We start from the raw sequence: 19107 nt of genomic DNA, 5'->3' as shown, positions 1-19107 counted from the left end.
CATGATTTTAGAACTCACATAAACACACTCCCCACGCCTTAAATAGAGTGTCTGAAATGATAGTCACTCTGTATAAGCTGTTTTGAGATTATAGCAGTTGTCTTTCTTTTATTTATTTTTTTAAGATTTATTTATTTATTTGAGAGCGAGAGGAAGGGGCAGAGAGAATCTCAAGCATACTCCACTCTGAGTGCAGAGCCTGACTTAGGGCTTGATCCCACAACCCCAAGATCCTGACCTGAGCAGAAACCAAGAGCTGGATGCTCAACCAACTGACCCACCCTGGTGCCCAAGCAGTGGTCTTTCTGTTCATTTTTTTCAGACCAGATATCTGTCATTGTTATTGAACTCACCTGTAATTTGTGAAAATACTACTGTTCTAAAATTGGATTTACCATAAAGCTAAAGCATCTTAAATGTTAGAGCCGTTCAGTTGCCAGGCTTTTCTAAGATACTGCTGGGGTTCCTACCAGTGTGCTCAAAGGATCATATGTTTTTGTAAAGTTTGCTGAGGTATGATATTTAAACACAATCTTTTAAGGGGTTGATTTCATTCTCTGACTTCTTCTCTGTTACACTTCTCCTCATTTATGGTCACTTAGGAGTAGCCAAGAGCTACCGGGATTCTGTTAAGTAGAGGTTCAGTTGGTGATAAATTCAGTTTGGATTCAGTGAGATATTTTTATGTTTCTGCAGACACTCGTGTACAGTTTAGTCATTGCTAGCTGTTCTGCAGAAGAAATGGCCTCTAGAATTACTCCTATTATTCATTATATTGCCTTACTGATTGTGACATAAATGTGCAAGGCCAGATGTCATATTACAATTTGAATGTGTCCTATGGCACCTGAAATATGTGGCAAGTGGAGAAGAAATATTTTTTGAAATGTAGGGAGCCAGAAGCTAGTTTGTGGAATCTTTTCAGTTATTAATTGTGTTAAACAGTAAGTGGGGGATTTGGTTCTCATATATAACTAATCAAAACAGAAGTTCTCTCCTATATATTCTTGGGGGAGTACAACATTATGGTACAACAAATGGACAACATTTCAGATATAGCACTTAAAAGTCTAAAGACAACATATTGTCCTGTTTTTCGGTGAATATCAGATAAAATAGAATTTACCAGGATACCTGTATTCATGGGGCATAGGCTGTAGCAGTTCAACAAACACAAGCACCTGTGACATTGTAGGCATTCACTTTATGAATCCAAATCATCAGTAATAAATAAATTCTGAGCAGCTGTTCTAGAGGAAAACCAAAATTATAGAAAGTGACACTGTGAAATTTTTTATATGAGACAATGGTAGGATTTGTGGTGAAAAAATTATTAAGGAAAATGTCATAAAGAAATGCTGGCAATTAATTTATTAAAATGTTATTTCAGGTCTCTGAATTTTGTTTCTTGTGATACACGGTTGTTTTTAAAAATGTGTTGTTCATTGTGATTTTTTTTTCTAAATCACTATTCACTTTGGTACCTAATTTTCTACTTGTAATTTTTCTGTTTGTTTGTTTCGTTAAAGTGGTACCCCTTAATTTGAGCTTTGGACCTCACAAAGCTTGAATCTACCCCTACCATTTTTATTTATAATATGTTGATTTTGAGAAATTGACAGTGTTCTACTTGACGCTCACAGCTTGATGTATGCATTTCAGGACATTTCATTGTATCTTTATAATTTTATTTCATTGTGTCTACATTATAGTCTGAAGATTTAGAATTTGGGATGAGAATGTGAAAAATTAAAAACTAAATTTATTAAGGGATATTAAGTAGATAAGATAATAAAACATTTATTAAATAAAAGATTTAAGATAAATCTATTTTTCACAGTTTACATTAAATGTTTTATATAAAACCTTTCTATTATGAGGTAGGCTAAATGAAGAGCATTTTTTTTTTAATTTATTTATTTTTTCAGCGTAACAGTATTCATTGTTTTTGCACAACACCCAGTGCTCCATGCAAAATGTGCCCTCCCTATTACCCACCACCTGTTCCCCCAACCTCCCACCCCTGACCCTTCAAAACCCTCAGGTTGTTTTTCAGAGTCCATAGTCTCTGATGGTTCGCCTCCCCTTCCAATTTTTTTTTTTTTTTTATAAACATATAATGTATTTTTATCCCCAGGGGTACAGGTCTGTGAATCGCCAGGTTTACACACTTCACAGCACTCACGATAGCACATACCCTCCCCAATGTCCATAACCCCTAAACTAAATGTGGTTTAAACAAATTTTAAAGAAATTATACTAATAGGCTTTGCTTTTATACTTTTCTCCATTCTCCCCATTCCCCATTTTTGGAAGTTTCCTTTGCCCTTATCCCACAGTCCTATTATAGACTTTATATGGAGAAAAAAATATATATTTTTAAGTTACTTTTCTTTAGCAGTTATTTCATGGGTTTCTGTAAGATCCATAATCAAAAAATGTTTTAGTAAATCAAACCTTTTTATTTTTCTTATTAGTCTTGGAACTTGCCAAAACAGTGTAGCAAGAAGAGGCAAGAGAAAGTATGCCGATTTTGCCAGGATATGTTATAATTTGTGGGGTTCTTTCCCTATATTAAATTATCTTATGACAGTCCTAAGATCTTCTCATTGTTAATTCATGGATTTCTGTAGATATAATTTTAAAAATGTTTATAAGTAACTTTTGAAATCTGTTTGTGGGTTGTTAGGTGAATGAGACTATGCTATTTGAAAATGTGTATAAACAGGTATGTTAGACGAAAGATAAATAGTGGTCATTACAAATACATTATCTGATAAGTTGATTTGAGACCTTTATATGTGCATTGACATTTATTTCAACCCTTGACGAGTAGACCTTTATTAAGCTGTGATGATTACTGAATATGAAATGTAACCAAGATTATTTTTTATTCAAATATAATTTAAATATTCATCAAAGAGAAGTTATGCTTGAGACTGACAGAGACTATTAACATCAAAAAATATAATTAACTGCATTGGGTATCATGAAGCAGAGTTAGCCAAATAGCCGAGAGGTCTAATTGCTCTAGAGTTTGAGAAGCAATGGTTTTATTTTATGCGGTAGCTGTGGAATTAATAGTAATGCGGTTGCCTATGTGGGCCAATTAAAAGCTGCCTGTTAAGGTTCATTGCTCTATAGGAAACCCATTGAATATCGCTTAGTAAACAGGATTGACATGTCAGTGTGTACAGGAAGATGAAATGCAATAAAATCTGTGAAAATGAGAAGTATCATTAAAAGAACTGTTTTTGAAAACAGTTCATTAAACTCTTTACAATAACGGTGTGGTAGTGGATGTTGTGGTGTGCTCTCAGATTCCCCATTCAGGACCGGCCACTTTTTCCCTCAGCTGCTGTTGGGCTCCCAGTGAGTCCCCGCCCAAGACTGCCTTGGGCTAAAGGGATCTGAAACCCTTCTCCCCAGAGGCAACCCTCACTGATTGCCAGAGTACAAAGGCTTGGCCTCCTCATCCTTTGCTTCATTTTGAGACAGCTCTGAAGGGCACTCTCCTAACTCCAGAGCTCCCTCCCTAAGGAATTTGTGGCGCCTTTGTTGCAGCCACTTAAGACTTCAACCCAATTCTGCTTCCCTGATAGTTCCAAGAGTACAGTAAGCCTTCCAGAGATCTCAGCCTCCAATTGTGCTTCCCGTGTTACCTAAGAAAGGTACTACTAATAAATATAAATACAAATCCTGTCAGTGGAACTGGCTACACACATTGTAGGAATACAACAACTAAAAACTAAAATAGTTTTACCCCCTTCAACACCCTCAACCCCCACCCCATTTCCCAGTTCAGGTCGACAGATGGCATTTTATCTTTGTCATGTGATCCTTTTTCTTTAATAAAGGTAATATTCTGACCTTTGTGGTATTATTATGCTTTTTAGCTGAATACAGAAAGAAAGCACTCCTGATTGAACTCAAAAGATGTTGCCTTGTCCAGGCTGTAGAGATTTAAAAGTGGCTGACATTCTCATGGCATTTTGACATTAATGAGGTTGTTGAAATGGAAAAGTTGAAGGGTCAAGGATAAGAATAGTAGCAAGCTCTTCTAGTGTTTCTTTTTCTTAATAGTGATATATCAAATACACTTAATAAATTGACTATGATTCCTAACATAAAATCTGTAATGTTATGTGTTAAGTGTAGAACTTTAAGGACCAGAATTTTTTTGCAAATAAAAATAATTCTAACACTCCCTAGCTATGAATTACACAACCTCAAATGCAGTTTACTAAATTAAGATAATATTACATATCTCTGTAACTTTTATAAGATGTGTAACAAATTTTAAATAGCTTCATAGATCTTAATATGTACAGCGTAATAAGGTATACATTGTGTCTTTAGTCTGCAGTGATAAAGATGGTTTCCTAGACATTCATTATTGAATATGCTCCCCGTTTATATCTGTGGCCCAAGACGGCATGTCAGCTTTCAGAGGAGTGATGTTGCTGCTTCACAGCACACAGCCCTGTACTCCCAAGCCTGTACATGGTGTTAGTGGTATTAAAAGCTCTTGAGTCTAACATTTTATAGGTCACGATGAACTGAGCCTTTCAGACAAGTTACTGATATGAAGCTAATTCAGACTAGGAGTATAACATGGAAAGGAAGCGCCTGCCTTCTTTGTATACTCTGGTTTCTCTTCAGATCGCATAAATCTTTCGCCCTTTGTTTTTAAAAACCTACACAAACCATGTAAATCAGGAAAGTTTTAATTTGGTTTCTGTCATATGGGTATGGAACTATACTTGACTTCTGAAAATTATATTTTATCTTTCGTTCATTGATGCTCCTAAATAATTCCTGAGCTATACGATGTACAAGCGAATGTGCCAAACTCTGTAATGGCATTTATGAACAACTGGTAAGGATATATATTTGTAAGTCTACAGATTGATGTTTATGGAGTTAATAAATGGTGGAATAAGTCACAGTGCATTATGCACTGCATGTTTTCAGAGATTTTTAAAGCAGACATGAGCCCCTCAAAGATGTAGTCTGGTGATGAAGATGAGATGTGTGCAGAAATAAGTATGATACCAAATCTCTCAGCACAATAAACTACTAAAAACTAATGGAGAAGGGAAAGTGATGAGTAATGTCCTGAGGTAGGAAGATGTACTATATGTTGAGGGAATGCTGAGTAAGGTCTGTTTTAGGGAGTTACTCAACTTCTGACCTCACCCTTTCAAACTTCCTATACCATGAAACATCTCATAGCTTTCTTCTTTTGGGGCACTATAAATTCTTTTCTTGTACTTAGGCTAAGGAAGGAAGGATCTTTCAAAGATTGTGTTCTTCATATTTCTCAAAATTCTATAAAATATATTCTAAAAATTATTTTTAACCTTGTAATGTGAATATGGAAAGTGATACTAGGGCTTTAGATCCTTTATTAATTCAGCAAGTGAGTTCACCCTTTTTATGGCAGAGAACTGTAATGCATAATTTCATATTCATTTGTTAATTTTCTTCTGCATATTGTTCGGATGTGGTATATTTAGGGTATTTCTATACTTTTAAAATTGTAGGTATTTCTATATCTAGACTATAGCAGCATATGTCTTATATTGCTGTTTCTAGTGCCAGAATCACAGGTGGATATAAAATTTTCATTTCCTTCCTCCCCTTCTCTCTCCTTTCCTCCCTCCCTCCATTCCTTCCTTCCTATTTGTCTACTTTCTAACTCTATCTATCTGTCATCTGTCTATTGTTTGATAATTTCTTGCCTTTGAGACTGAGATGTAGCAAGAGGACACGTCCCTTGATCTGTGCTTTTTTTTTTTTTTTTTTTTTTTTTAAAGAGCTCTTTGGGTTAATATGCTGAAGACTGAATGCTTATGAGTAGGTGTTCAGTTATCAAGAATGCCATGAGCAATGCCTTGTTGCTTTCTTATCAGCTACTTCCTGCTGTCAGCTTGGCACTTATTTCAATAGAAAAGGATTTGCATCAAATGTAATGCCTTATTATATACAGCTAACATGGGGTTTTTAATTGTGCAAACACATGAGACTCCTGCAGTGATAGTCAATTTGATAAAAGGATTAGATTATGAATATTTTGTCATGATTAAAGATTACTTCTGATTTATCATAAGTAAGCCAGTGAAATTTGCCATATTATTTATCAGTCAGGTGAGACTGCATTAATTTTAAGAGTGTATGAACCACACAGTATCCACCTCTTTATAAAGAGCCTCTAATGAATTTGATTATTTGTATTCAGATTATAGATATTAAGCGTTGTTTTTAGCTTTCTACACCTGCTCTACTGCTGAGAGTAACCCAAGATTCTATGGTTCCAGCTTTTTGTCTTTGTTATTTTTCGTCTCTTGTCTTACAGAAAGTTAAGTAAACATCTATACAAAATTCCCACTGTTTTTATTAAAGAAATGACAAGTGATATCTATCAACAGGATATTTTGAGTTGTCTCTTTGATTAAAAAAAAAACAACCCTTAATAAAATAATAGAGGAACGAGAATTCCGATATAGAAAGTATTTATTGAGTGAGCACTTTCTACTGTTAACAAGACTAGGCATTCTGATGGATTTAAAAGAAGCTGGAGAAATAATACTAGGGCCCTACAACTAAAGGCATTAAAGGAGACCCGGAGACCTGAAGCAAATAAGTGCCCGGCACTCTTAGGGGGGTGTTTGGGAAAGAATGTAAACAAGAACATAAGGAGTTTACCAGTTAATTCGAAACATGGAACATACTTGCTGAGTTAAATAAAAGCTAAAATGCAAAATATACAAGAGATGCCACAAAGCAGAATATGATTAATTGCCAAATTAGTTACATAGACAATTTCTGCTGTAGGGAGAGAGACAAAGATCACTTCAGGTTCCGTTAATCAGGGATGAATATAATACTGTTGGCCTGCATCATTGATGTGCTGGCTTTCTTTACACCTCCACCTTAGCTGATACTTCCTGCAAATGTGTGTGCCTCCCTCACAACTAAGTACATGGCAACGACTTGCATAGAGGGACCACTGTAAAATGGAAAACAAAAGTTCAGCAAACTAGTAGCCTATTGTCCTCAATTCTAGAAATGTTCTACCTCAGAGACTTAAGGTCCTTCCAATGGTCTTCTTGTTAAGAAGAAAATAGTTCAAAGAAGTATACACAGATAGTTATTTCTGTGAGAATTCTGTTCTGATGCATCTTTCTAGATGAGCAAGAGCAACATAAAGAAAACACAGATAACAGTTTTTATGGGGTGCAAAATTAAAATGAGATAACTAATAGAAGCATATTCATGACTTTTAGATTAATTATGTAGCACTTTATTTTTGGAATGAGAGTGTTTTCACTTTCTTGACCCTTTGGGGAAATGTTGACTACATATTTTCCCTGTATTAATTTCCCTGAATTAATTTATTAGTTTATTAATTTATTGATTTATTAATGCAAATCCTATTATTAAGACACTGCTCACTCATGCTTTTGCATTCCCTTTTATACAAGGCCCTCCTATATTTTTGTTTATAAACTATACCACATATTTTATTACTAAATATTTCATAAGTTGCATGAGGAAAATAAATTAATATAAAAGCTATATAAGAAAAGTGTATTTAATTGAAAATTTTTGATGAGAAAATAATAGTAGTGAAATATGTAAAAGATTTTATGCCAAAAGCATTCACTTCTGATAAAGAATAGCAGTGCTGTGCTGTCTTGCCTCTTGATCAGAAAACAAAGCCTAGGACGTAGAGTAGAATATGGTCATTTTAATAAAAAATGAAATATTTCTCCTGAGTCATTTAAATACTTCAGCAAAAAGTTGTATTTAGTCTTAAGTTTTTTATAGATGGAAATTTTTTAAAAGTTATGCTATCAAGTCTTATGATTTTATTTCTTTGCTTGCCGTTTGATTTGTATAGGAGTTCTGTGAACATTTGTTGGCTGTGCTGTGAGGAGATGGGGTCACTTATCTGTGTTCCTATGGAAACTATTAGAATATTTGTTTTATATGGATTTTTATTCAATTTTCAAACATGCTACTAAGGGGCGCCCCTCCGCTGCTGAGCAAGCATTTGTAGCTTGTACTTTGGCAGAATGGGCCAAAAGCTTAGTGTTGTGACCTGTTTTAAAAATAAAATATCTTGAAATAATTGGGAAAAAAAAAAAAAGTGAGGTCTGTAAAAGCCGAAGTTATATTATCCATCAATTAGACCAGATGCTCCTTTATTTTATATGCAGAGATCTATAATGCTGACCAAATGATGCCCCATCAAACATCTTGGGAGGCAGAAAAATGTATTTATGGCACAATGTTCTTGTTTTTCAAAATCATATCCAAACCAAGGGGATAATCTTTTAAGGTGAATTTAAAATTGCAATGACAAAAATCTAGTTTACTCAGTGTTGTCCTCTAAAACTCCTTTTAGTTGCAGGTTCTTTTGCATTATTTCAAACTCTAATCCTCTGAGCGGGTAATTAACGGACCAGAAAAGCCATTTGTGAAAAAGAAGAGCCATAAGGGTGGAAATATTTCTTCACCGAATGATCTTTAAGAAGTAAATAATTACAAAAGAAAAAGATTTGGGATGACCAATCTAAATCTGAGGATAATTAGAAGGAATAGAGTATGAAAATCGAAATGCTTGGCATGTACAACAATTCTCATATCATAACAAGACTAATTAAATATTTAGAAACCAAAAATCCCCTCACAATTTGAAGAAAAATAACCCACAACAAAAGGGTCTGCAACTTTGCAGATAATTAGCAAGGGTTATAGGAAGGAAAAACATCACAGATTGGCTCCAAGGCTCTGCAAGGTCATGTCTTATTACGCTGTGTCTTTTATATGGTCTGGTAACAAGTTTCTTGCTAATTTAATCTAACTAGGGCATCCCAAAGTGATTTTCCATTTCCCTTGTTAAAAATGTGATAGTTTCTGCAAATGCAAACTGTAGCAGGTTAACATTTTTATAAATAATTGCTCTTAATTGATACAGGTCATAATAATTTTTTGAATTATTAAAAGCAGAGGTCTTGAAAATTTGGACACAGAAGCTATATTTTTTAAGTATTCCAAAATTTTATAGTTTTTATCCTTACTTAAATTATCTTATTCCTTTCATTAAGTAGTTAGACCTGATGACCCTGTGAATGAAACTTAGTCTCAGTGGCATGCTTTGTAAATAAATACTTCTTATTTTGCTAATAAAAGCAAGCACATTTATGTTGAATGTGCATTTCTGCAAACAAGAGATTTTGTACTGGATTAATAAGGCTCTGAATGAGTCGAGCCTAATTTGCATTAAACTGACCCCAAGGTCCAGTAAAAACTGCAAGGAATTTCAGAGGTTTCTAAAACATAGTAAGTTGTTTTTAGCAAATCAGCATTGCCATTTCAAATGCTTATTTTAGTAATTAATGTGGAATTTTTGAAGATTATTAAGTTTCTCAGATGCACATTTAACTTGCAAATATTAAAGTATGCAAACTGGTTATAATTCCTAACATTTTATTGAGACACCAAATGATTATGGAAGGTATCACTTTTATGTTATTCCTGTTAACATACTGAAAAATGGAATGACAATATTTTAGACATGGGCTTAAACAGGATTTGACTGTCAAAGCTTTTGTTCACTTGCTGTGGGTTATCTGATATTTATTTTGACTTTCTATTTCTGTTGTGTACTGTACACTTTTTCAGCCAACTAGGTTTACGTTTATGTATTCATAGTACTGAAAGAACTTTATTTTGTGTTTTTGCTCTTGGTTACTTAATTAATTAATTGCCTTTTTCTATACCTTTTTCTTTTAAATACAGTTGCAGAAATGTAATCACAGTTTTTTGGGAATCAGATTTGTATTTAAAAATTTGGAAAACACCAGCATATTAGAAACTGAATAGAACAGAAATTGTTATTTTTTCCAAATTATGTATTCATGTCGTGTACCAACATTCAAGAATGTTTTCCTAATTCTACTAGTAACTTTATTTCTATAGTGCAGTGATTTCAAAATACTTCAAATAACATATTCTGTAATGCTTTGAGTAATCTTAACATGCCTAAGAATTAAATACTATATGATGGATTGAAATCTACCAGAATGCACAAGTTACTAAATAAATTATGAGAACATAGTTATGTGACAAATGGGAACTTTACTATAGAACACCTCTTCTTTTTCCATAATAATTACACACCATTTAGCTTCCTAATGTTATGTTTACCTAGCAATTAGTTAGGCTCACAAATCATCATTAATAAATATTTAAAGAAAGCGGGACCCACTTTTCTTAGCTCTACAGAATAGAAGTTTAGATACTAAAAAAGCATTATACAGTAAGAAGAGGTTTGATGTGATATTCGCCTCAGTTTCCTCTTTGATTTGTGAGGATCATTGCACTTTTATCTTGGAACATAGCTTCTTTTTATCCCCTCAGTTTATTTGATTACTTTCCTTGAATAAATCTATTCTCATTAGAACTTACCTATTCATATTTTAAGGTCATTTGCTATATGTGTAAAAATTTATTCTTAATTTGGACTCAGAAGGTCAAGAGTCCTAGTTCCGGGGCGCCTGAGTGGCTCAGTGGTTTAAGCCTCTGCCTTCGGCTTAGGTCATGATCTCAGGGTCCTGGGATTGAGCCCCGCATCGGGCTCTCTGCTCAGTGGGGAGCCTGTTTCTCCCTCTCTCTCTGCCTGCCTCTCTGCCTACTTGTGACCTCTCTCTCTCTGTCAAATAAATAAATAAAATATTAAAAAAAAAAAAGAGTCCTAGTTCCTAGAGTACTGTACATTCATTTCTTGGTCATTTGGAATTGTTAGTGTTTGAAGTGATTTGGAAGTTTAAAGTGTACTTTTTTCCCTCTCTCTTTAAATAGTCTCTCTCCTAAGTGCTGGGTCATTGGCTTTCATGATGCAAAATTATGTCCAAATTGACAGAGTTCTCTGAGAATCAGGTATAGCTGATTGAAGCAGAATTGGATGTCTGGTATTTATTTTCTACTAACTGTGCTTATTTATAAGCAGAAATAGCCAGGCTAACTATTCATCATTTATTTCATTCATTCAGAAACAATTACTGATTCTCTGTTATGTGTCAGGCATATAATCACCTCCAGTAAAAATGTAGAGGTTGACAATATCCTTTTTCTTTCGTTTCTTTTTATGTTTTGCTCTTTGAGGTAACTTTTCTAATTGTTTTTTAAAACTGGTTTACTTGAATAGAATAAAATTTACTTACAGACATACAATAGGTTTGTTTTGTTTTTGTTTTTGTTTTAGTAATTGAGACCCAGGAATGAATATCATTCCTATTTATTATGAGAATGGATTCAGTTGCAGTAATTCAACTGTAGATGTTGGGTTCATTAAGAAGAAATAATCCCCCATGTGTATGTGGTTTAAACTCTTCCGGGGTACTCTTGTGAATGTTCTGCTTATATATGGCACTTTGGAAAGGAGTGTCATTACATCATACCCTGGTACCTTGAAAACATGTAGTTTGTTTCCCCAAAAGTGAGCAGTTTTAAGTAAGGTAGAAGATTACTCAGGAAAGAAAACAGACCTGTTATTGCTAGTATTTTATAATTGAATTTGAAAAGTAACAGATGCCATAAAGAGACTGAAATTGTGCAAGCAATCTTCACTGAACCTACAGGCTCAATAAAGAATTGGACTAATTCTAGAGGGTGACTCCAAATTTCCGCAAACATTAATTTTTAGTTTCTGTCATGATATACTGAGCTTTTCTGTTGAATGCTGGAGTATTTGTTCAAGTCGGTAGATTTTGCATTTTTAATCTTCCTTAGAACTGTGGTGAATAATGGCCCCTGGCAGGAGATAATGAAATTTTCTTAATTTATATTTTCAAGCAGAAGCTTCAATTGAAAATGGCATCCTATGGCCTGGAGACATAGCTGTAGTGCAAGTTTCAGGGGAAATGCAATAATAACGCAGTGCCATCGAGACAGGGAATGATGGGACAGTGAAGAAGTAATTTAAGGAAGAAAAGAGAATGTACCAAAGCTTTATTGTAGCATATCTAATGATCTGCTGAAGATTCCCAATGGTTTTTGGAGCATGACTGGAGAAACTAATGTTATCTTCCCAAAACAGAAGCCCCTGCTTAATCAGCAGAACAAGACTATTGATTAAAACACTTCTCACAATAGATTACACATGGAATCTCATCTCCATACTTTGTACTTGGTAAAGTGTAATAATGAGCATAAGATAATCAGAAGAAGAGTAAAAGCAATTTTTTGGGCAGTGTACAATTCAAGGCTAGGATTGGAAAGGAAACAAATTTGCATGAATAGTTGGACTGTTTTTAAAGCTGTACACGGGATATCATATGCACCGGATAGGAACTACTCTGGAACAATAAAAGATATTCTGCCCTTAGTCAAGTCCTGCTAAGGTTTGCAAATCTATGTACATCTTATGCAAGGGAGTACTTATTATTGATATTTTTGGTATTTCATTTTTGTTGCATTGTGCAAAGAGTTTGCCTGCATTATCCCATCTAACCTTGAAGATAAACTTCAAAAGAAGGCTGTAAGCTTTAATACATTACTTAGGGGCTCATAGTAAAGGCAACAGACCAACTGGAATAGAAACTCCAGTTTTTTCTGACTCTAAAGTGTCTGCTTTTAAACACGAGTTTCCCAAATAGCAAATGATTTTTCTTCTGAACAAAGTCAAATGGTACTCTATATTGTTGATTCTTATATAGTTTATTTTCAGATTTAAGTAATGTGTGCTTTCTTTCATTTACACTTTTAAAAGATTAAGGAAAAGCAACATATTAATAGTTTGTTTGCATTATTAATATTTCATTAGTGATGAATCAGTACTGTACCCAAAATTAAAAAAAGATAATGTTTCTTAAAAGTACTGCTAATTTGTGCACAACAGTTTCTAAGGTAATTTCCATATACGTATGTAAATTAATGATAATACACATTTATAAAATGCCTTTTCATCAGTTACACATTTTGGTGGCAACGTTTAACTTAATTTCAGAAATGACTGTGGATGACTTAAAAATTAATATTGAAACCTGAGAATATTGATTACATCTGGAAGGTAAATACACAGTTTTAATACTTTTAACTTTTTACCGTATGCCAATTGTGATTGTTAAGAGATTCATTAGATATTTTGTGAAGTATTTTTCTATTACATATTATACACAAACCTAGACATTATCAATGACTTTAAATATCATACTCTGAATTTTGCTGAGAAACAAAGATATTGTCATCCCCTTATGCACAGGAAGTAAACCAATAGGTATTAATCTCCAAAATTATGTGGTTTTATTTTCATCAGCTCTTGAGATGTACATTTGGTTTCATTCCTAAGTAGAATATTTTTTTCCATTTAAAGTAGAAAGACTTGCATAAATTAGTTTTAAACTAATTTTTAAAATTCAGGGTTTTTTTGCTCCATTTAAAGCAGCTTTTTGACCTATAAAGTAGGATTTAGGATTTTCATCATTGTAGATGATGGGTTTTATGATTAAAATGTAAGTTTTACGAATATTAATATCAGAAATAATACTTTTCTTCTGGTGTTTGAATTTGATAATGTTACAAAGCATTTATTATTGGATTTATTTTAGTTAACGTGGAATTCTCAGGATGAGTGTTGTACTCTGTATATTTTAGATTACTAAGAAAATCAGTAGAAAAAATATTTAAAATGATAGAAAGTTACAACCTAAAATAATGTGTAGAAATAATACATAGGTAATATTTTTAACAGCGGTTTTAACACAGTGATGTAAAATAATAAGCCTTTTGTCTGTACATGACAACTTTTGGAAATTTTTGGAAATGTGCTTAAATATTAAAAATGATTAAATGCTTAGACTTTGAGACTGAGTGCTTATTAGGTACTTCTACATTTATCTACTGTTTGGTTGGTGTTAAAGCATACATTATACCCCAGAGATTGCTTAGACATTATTTGCAAGGGTTGCCTTTATGCCCTCGAGTTCTAAAAACAATTATTTTCTTCCTGTAGTTGAACCACCTTATTAAAATTTGTTTTAATAAAAAAGTCAGAGGTTGAGTATAGAAAAATTTACAGTGATTAGAGTGGATCTTTTTTGTTGTTACTATTTTTAAAGACATTCTCCTAGGAAACATGGTGTAATTTCACAGATTGTCAAAAATTTTATTTCCAGATTTATTTAGTGTTAGAAATTTTCATTAGCTGGCAAATATTTAGGAAAAGATTATATCTTCCTTCTGTTGTTAAAAATGGGCGTAAATGAGATGCACCTATTTTAAAAAAACCCTGTTCTTCTGCCTTGTTTTCATTCATACTTAATTTTTTATGCTTAACGTTTAAGTGTAGATTTTTAACAGTGACTCCATATAATATTACCAAAATATACCGATAATCTAATAGTTAATAGAAGCCATGCCTTTACTGATAAATCTTTTTCTATGGGGGAAGAGGGAGAAAGTCAAGCCAGGAACTATCCCCAGGACTAAGAATACAAGCAACTGAAGGCCTTTCTTTTCTTGGCTTAGTTGTACCTTTTCATTTTCATTAGAAGGAAAACTTGAAGCAGAGCAGTTGGTGAGAATTTACTTTGCTTCTGTGGCTAATCGCTTTCTCTTTCCCTATCTTCTTAAATGATAGCAGTTTATAGTTTTACAGTCTTACTAACAATATACTGGTTAAGGAATTTTCAGATTTTTCTCAGTCCTAACAGCTCACATTTGGTATTTTCTTTCCCCTTGTGTCCCCACACTTAACTGAATTTGAAAACTTCAGGCTCTCACTTCTTCATTCATAAATGAATGTACACAATTGTATTTTATTTCCATCACTTGGTTCTCCAAAAGCTTAGGTATTCTTTCCCATGATACTGGTATGCAAATCTGACAGTCTTATTCTTCTTAAAATTGTGTTTCTCTTCTTGCCGATCATTTTCTGTTTTAGCCCCCTAAGTCCATTTTTTTCTCAAGATCAATTTCTAGTACTTCCAGTATATAAAAAGAATATTTTTGACATCTTGGGAAGCTTTGAATTCTAGAAATCTTTATAATTTTTTTTTTTTTTCGGGAACTCCGTTAAGCCTCCTTACCTTCATTTTACTTAAGATTATAACCCTGTATCACTTTCTGCTTTCATAAAGTAAATGTTTTGTACAGTGTGATTATTAAAAGAAATAAAAACCATATGGTTGATATAAACTGTGGTAATTGCTTTTGACATTCATTTGAACTTGTATTTGTGGTCAGATGACTAATGCAAAAAAGTTCAGAGAAAGTAAATATGAATAGTTATTCTTCATTTTATGGTGTTGGTCTCTCTTAAACAAAATGAAGTGGAAGAAGGAATACTTATCCCTTGTATACCTCTTGCAAACATCCTGTGGCATTGAAAAGTATGAAATAAAAGATATTTTTTAAAGAGTTTGTTTAGTTTTTTCGAGAGACAGAATGAGAGAGAAAGAGAGCATGAGCAGGGGGAAAGGGCAGAGGGAGAGGGAGAAGCAGACTCCCTGCTGAGCAGAGAACCCGATGTGGGATCATGACCTGAGCCAAAGGCAGATGCTCAACCAACTGAGGCACCCAGCTTCCCCAAGTAAAAGATATTTTTGATCCCATATTATATTCATATTTATTTATCTGATCATCTGGGGAAAATGGATAATTGTCGATAAATTCTTTATTTTTTAAAAGATGTATTTATTTACTTTAGAGAGAGAGCAAGAATACATGCATGGGTGTGGGGTGGAGCAGAGGGAGAGGGAGAGAGAATCTTAAGCAGATTCCGTGCTGAGTGCGGAATCTGACATGGGGCTCCATCTCAGCACCCTGAGATCAGACCTGAGTCAGAGGCTTAACCGACTGCACCACCAGGTACCCCAATATATACTTCTTTTTTTTTTAATGATATAAATTCCTAAATCCTTTGGGATATATCCTCTTTCACCCCAGTCCAAAATCCTTCACAGTCTTGGTCCATTTCAACCTTGAGTGCAACTCCCTTAACTCTGGCCATGTTTTCCCGAAAACATGGCAGGGTTTTGTCGAATAGCTGTAAAACGCACACTAGGGAATACCATAACAGGGATGTCAAATCATAGGAGTTTAGATTTGCTTGTTTCTGATAAGTATGAGAATGAGAAAATGGGGAGGATCCTTGCAGGTGTAAGTCAGTATAAGGAAGGAAAGGACCAGGTGGTGGATGAGAATTCCTGGAAGATCAAGAAACTCTAACAAAGTGGTGAACTCTCTTATTGTTGTAAAATTTAAGAAAGAAGAAAATATGAAATATTAGATACTGATCTATTGACAAATCTTAAGTTCATCAGCTGTTTAAAGTTTTAAGATATGAAATTGGTTATGTGATTCATGTGAAAATAATTCATTTACACTAAATGGAGAACCACTGGCAAATTTCTTCAGATGATTGAACCAGTTTAAGAGAAATACAGATAATGGAAGTAAAACATGATGTTGTGCACCATTTCCATTGTCTGTGCTTTTGAAAATTATTCTATATGGTATGTTTTTAAAAATAAATAGCATACAGTATTCTAGATAAATTGTGATGAAAGTTATCATTAGTTTAATATCTGTGCAAGCAGTATTGCGGTTCATGTAATATTTAGGACTTTTGTTTGAAGTTTATTGTATATACTTTGACCTATAAAACTTACCTGTTTGATCCTGTAAGAGTTTTCAGGTCTTGCTGCTCTTCAAGGACGAATCTGCCTGGTTTGAGTTGAAATGGCTGCAAGGGTTCATGACTTAACATACCTACCTCTCTTTAATGCATGTCTCCTTCCACTGTCTTCGTTAGTCGTCATGCTAAAAAAAGACGGAGCTTTTTTTTTTTTTTCATTCTTTATCTGCCATTTTATAGTCCAGTTATTTTATACACTCTAAGAATATTTGGTATTCAGATTGTTAAATAAATTTTGTTATAATGCTCTTGTTCTGCTTGCTTTGCCTTCTTAATTTATGCACTACCTGAAAATATAATAAAACCCTGTAAACATTACATTCCGTTGAGTTGTAATCAGGGCGAATTATAAAGGGAAGTGGTTCTTGCCTTTATAAAGCTTATAAAAAGATCATTTTGGAAAATTCATAGAACTTAAATAAATATCATCTTACCTAAAATTCTACCTTAATCCTAATAATCTTGATGAGTAAGTGACATCATAAAAATAAAATACTTAATAAATAGGACATCTTAGACATCATGTTGGTGCCCTTCTCTTTAACATTCTATTTCAGAGAGTATTAATTTAGAAGAACCTAGGTTCATAGTCATGTTATATTTAGTATAAGCATGTGGGGATCAATGAACATGACAGGAGTTAGAACAGTCTTAGACACAATATGTGCCAGGCACTGTGCTCACTGCTCTAAATGTGTTCTGTCATCGATCAAGCCAGAGCACTGAAGGTGTGATCTGTCAGCTTGGTATCTGTTACGGAAGAGTGCAGAAAGCCCCTGCAATAGAAAACGTTAACACAAACTGGATTTAATGGATAAACCTAAAAACCTGGCTGCTTCTTTCTTTTAGTGTGTTCTCAGAACTTACTTCCAAGCTATTCAATTTCTGACTGTTTCTGTTTAACCATAGTATCATTTTTTAATTGTTATTTTAGTTCTTAATCATGCCAAGTATACTTTTTTCTTCGTACATGTCGAAAATGCTAAAAATTCCAATTGATGTATAGTAGAATAATAGAGAACTTTTACTTTCTTATTACTTTGAATGAAAATTTAGTGTGGCCCATGATACAGAAATAGTACAACAAAAAATAGGATTTTTATGGCTCTGTAGTTAATAATGTGGAGCAACCTAATACCAGTTGAATTTTTTGTTTTAAGGTACTAGTTGCTTAAAGAAAATATGAATCAGTTCTGTATTAGATTTCTTTATTGAAAACAAACTAATGATTATGTTACACAAGTTTGGTTTGTTTTGTTTTCTAGGTGCAACAATCGAACACAGTGTATAGTAGTTACTGGGTCAGATGTATTTCCTGATCCCTGTCCTGGAACATACAAATATCTTGAAGTCCAGTATGAATGTGTCCCTTACAGTAAGTATGAAGTTTGTGATGTTCACTTTCTCCAGCATTCCTCGTTGATGCTGAAAGACTACACATGTGAAAGAAGCATATGTTTATGGCCTACAAAACCATTATGCATGCAGAGCACTAACAGACTCGGGCCTCCAATTAGCTTCATGAAGTGTGGAAGGAAGCCACAGTGTGATGCTGGCCAAGTGTCTGTCTGTGTTCTTAAGTGTTTGGCTTTTAAGACTAGTGTTTTTCCAGAAAACAAACTTGAATTAGCTATTCAGTAGGGCAGATAGAAATCTGTACTTTTGCCCAATACCAGTTGCTGACAAATTGGTTTGGCTCACAGTTCTCTAAAGAAGGAATTGACTTCGGTTTTAATCGTGAGCTCCTTGAATGGCTACCTGCTGTTGTGGTAACTTTAGTGCCCGGTAAAAGCTACCATTGTAGTAACTGAGGCAAGTGCTTTCCATTTTTTGTTTCCTTGTCCCTACAGGAGCATTTCTTTTACCAGATTCAGTGTTAAAATCTTAAGAGTAAATAAAATAGATAGAACAAAACCTTGCATATGTGTCTATTTTTAATTTGACAACATCCATTAGATCCTGTAGAGGGATATTTAAAATTCAGGCGGAAGTTTCATAAGTAGTCTTAAGCTCCTACTCTAATTCTGTGTAGTTTTCCTCCTAACCTCAGAATTCATACTGCTGAATTGTATTCTGCCCTTTCAGTAGAAAAAAGCATTTTAGACAACCAAAAGTTTCAGTATGTTAGGTAATTTTCATAAGCTAGTTTGTTTAATAGTGTTCTTTACTTTTTCAAATAAAAAAAATGTATCCTGAAACCTTGATTCATGGGCATTTGAATTGAAGTTCTTTAGCAGCAATTATCTTTAGCAGCAATGATCTGAGAAAGTTTTATACACTTCCCTCTTTTAAAAAGATGGATTTAAACTAAATAATGAAATTGCCTTTTCCAGAACCTCAAAAGCTAGATCACTATTCCTGATAGATTTCTATGTCCAAACTATCAATATTTTTAAAAC

At 33.8% G+C, this 19107-nt stretch overlaps 1 protein-coding gene across 2 annotated transcripts in view; it reads left to right on the top strand.

Moving 5' to 3' along the window:
• ADGRL2 (adhesion G protein-coupled receptor L2) overlaps nt 1-19107 on the top strand; it is a 630223-nt gene that overhangs the window by 555059 nt on the left and 56057 nt on the right. For both annotated transcript variants that reach the window (XM_046010332.1, XM_046010339.1), the window contains one exon: nt 17974-18083. In XM_046010332.1, coding sequence (XP_045866288.1) covers nt 17974-18083 — 110 coding nt within the window. The remainder of the gene's footprint in view (nt 1-17973; nt 18084-19107) is intronic.

This window comes from Meles meles, chromosome 1, assembly GCF_922984935.1.
Source record: "Meles meles chromosome 1, mMelMel3.1 paternal haplotype, whole genome shotgun sequence".
In the NCBI taxonomy this organism is placed as follows: Eukaryota; Metazoa; Chordata; class Mammalia; order Carnivora; family Mustelidae; genus Meles; species Meles meles.
The sequence above is the reverse complement of the archived record's forward strand: the minus strand, read 5'-3'. Positions and strand labels throughout refer to the sequence as shown.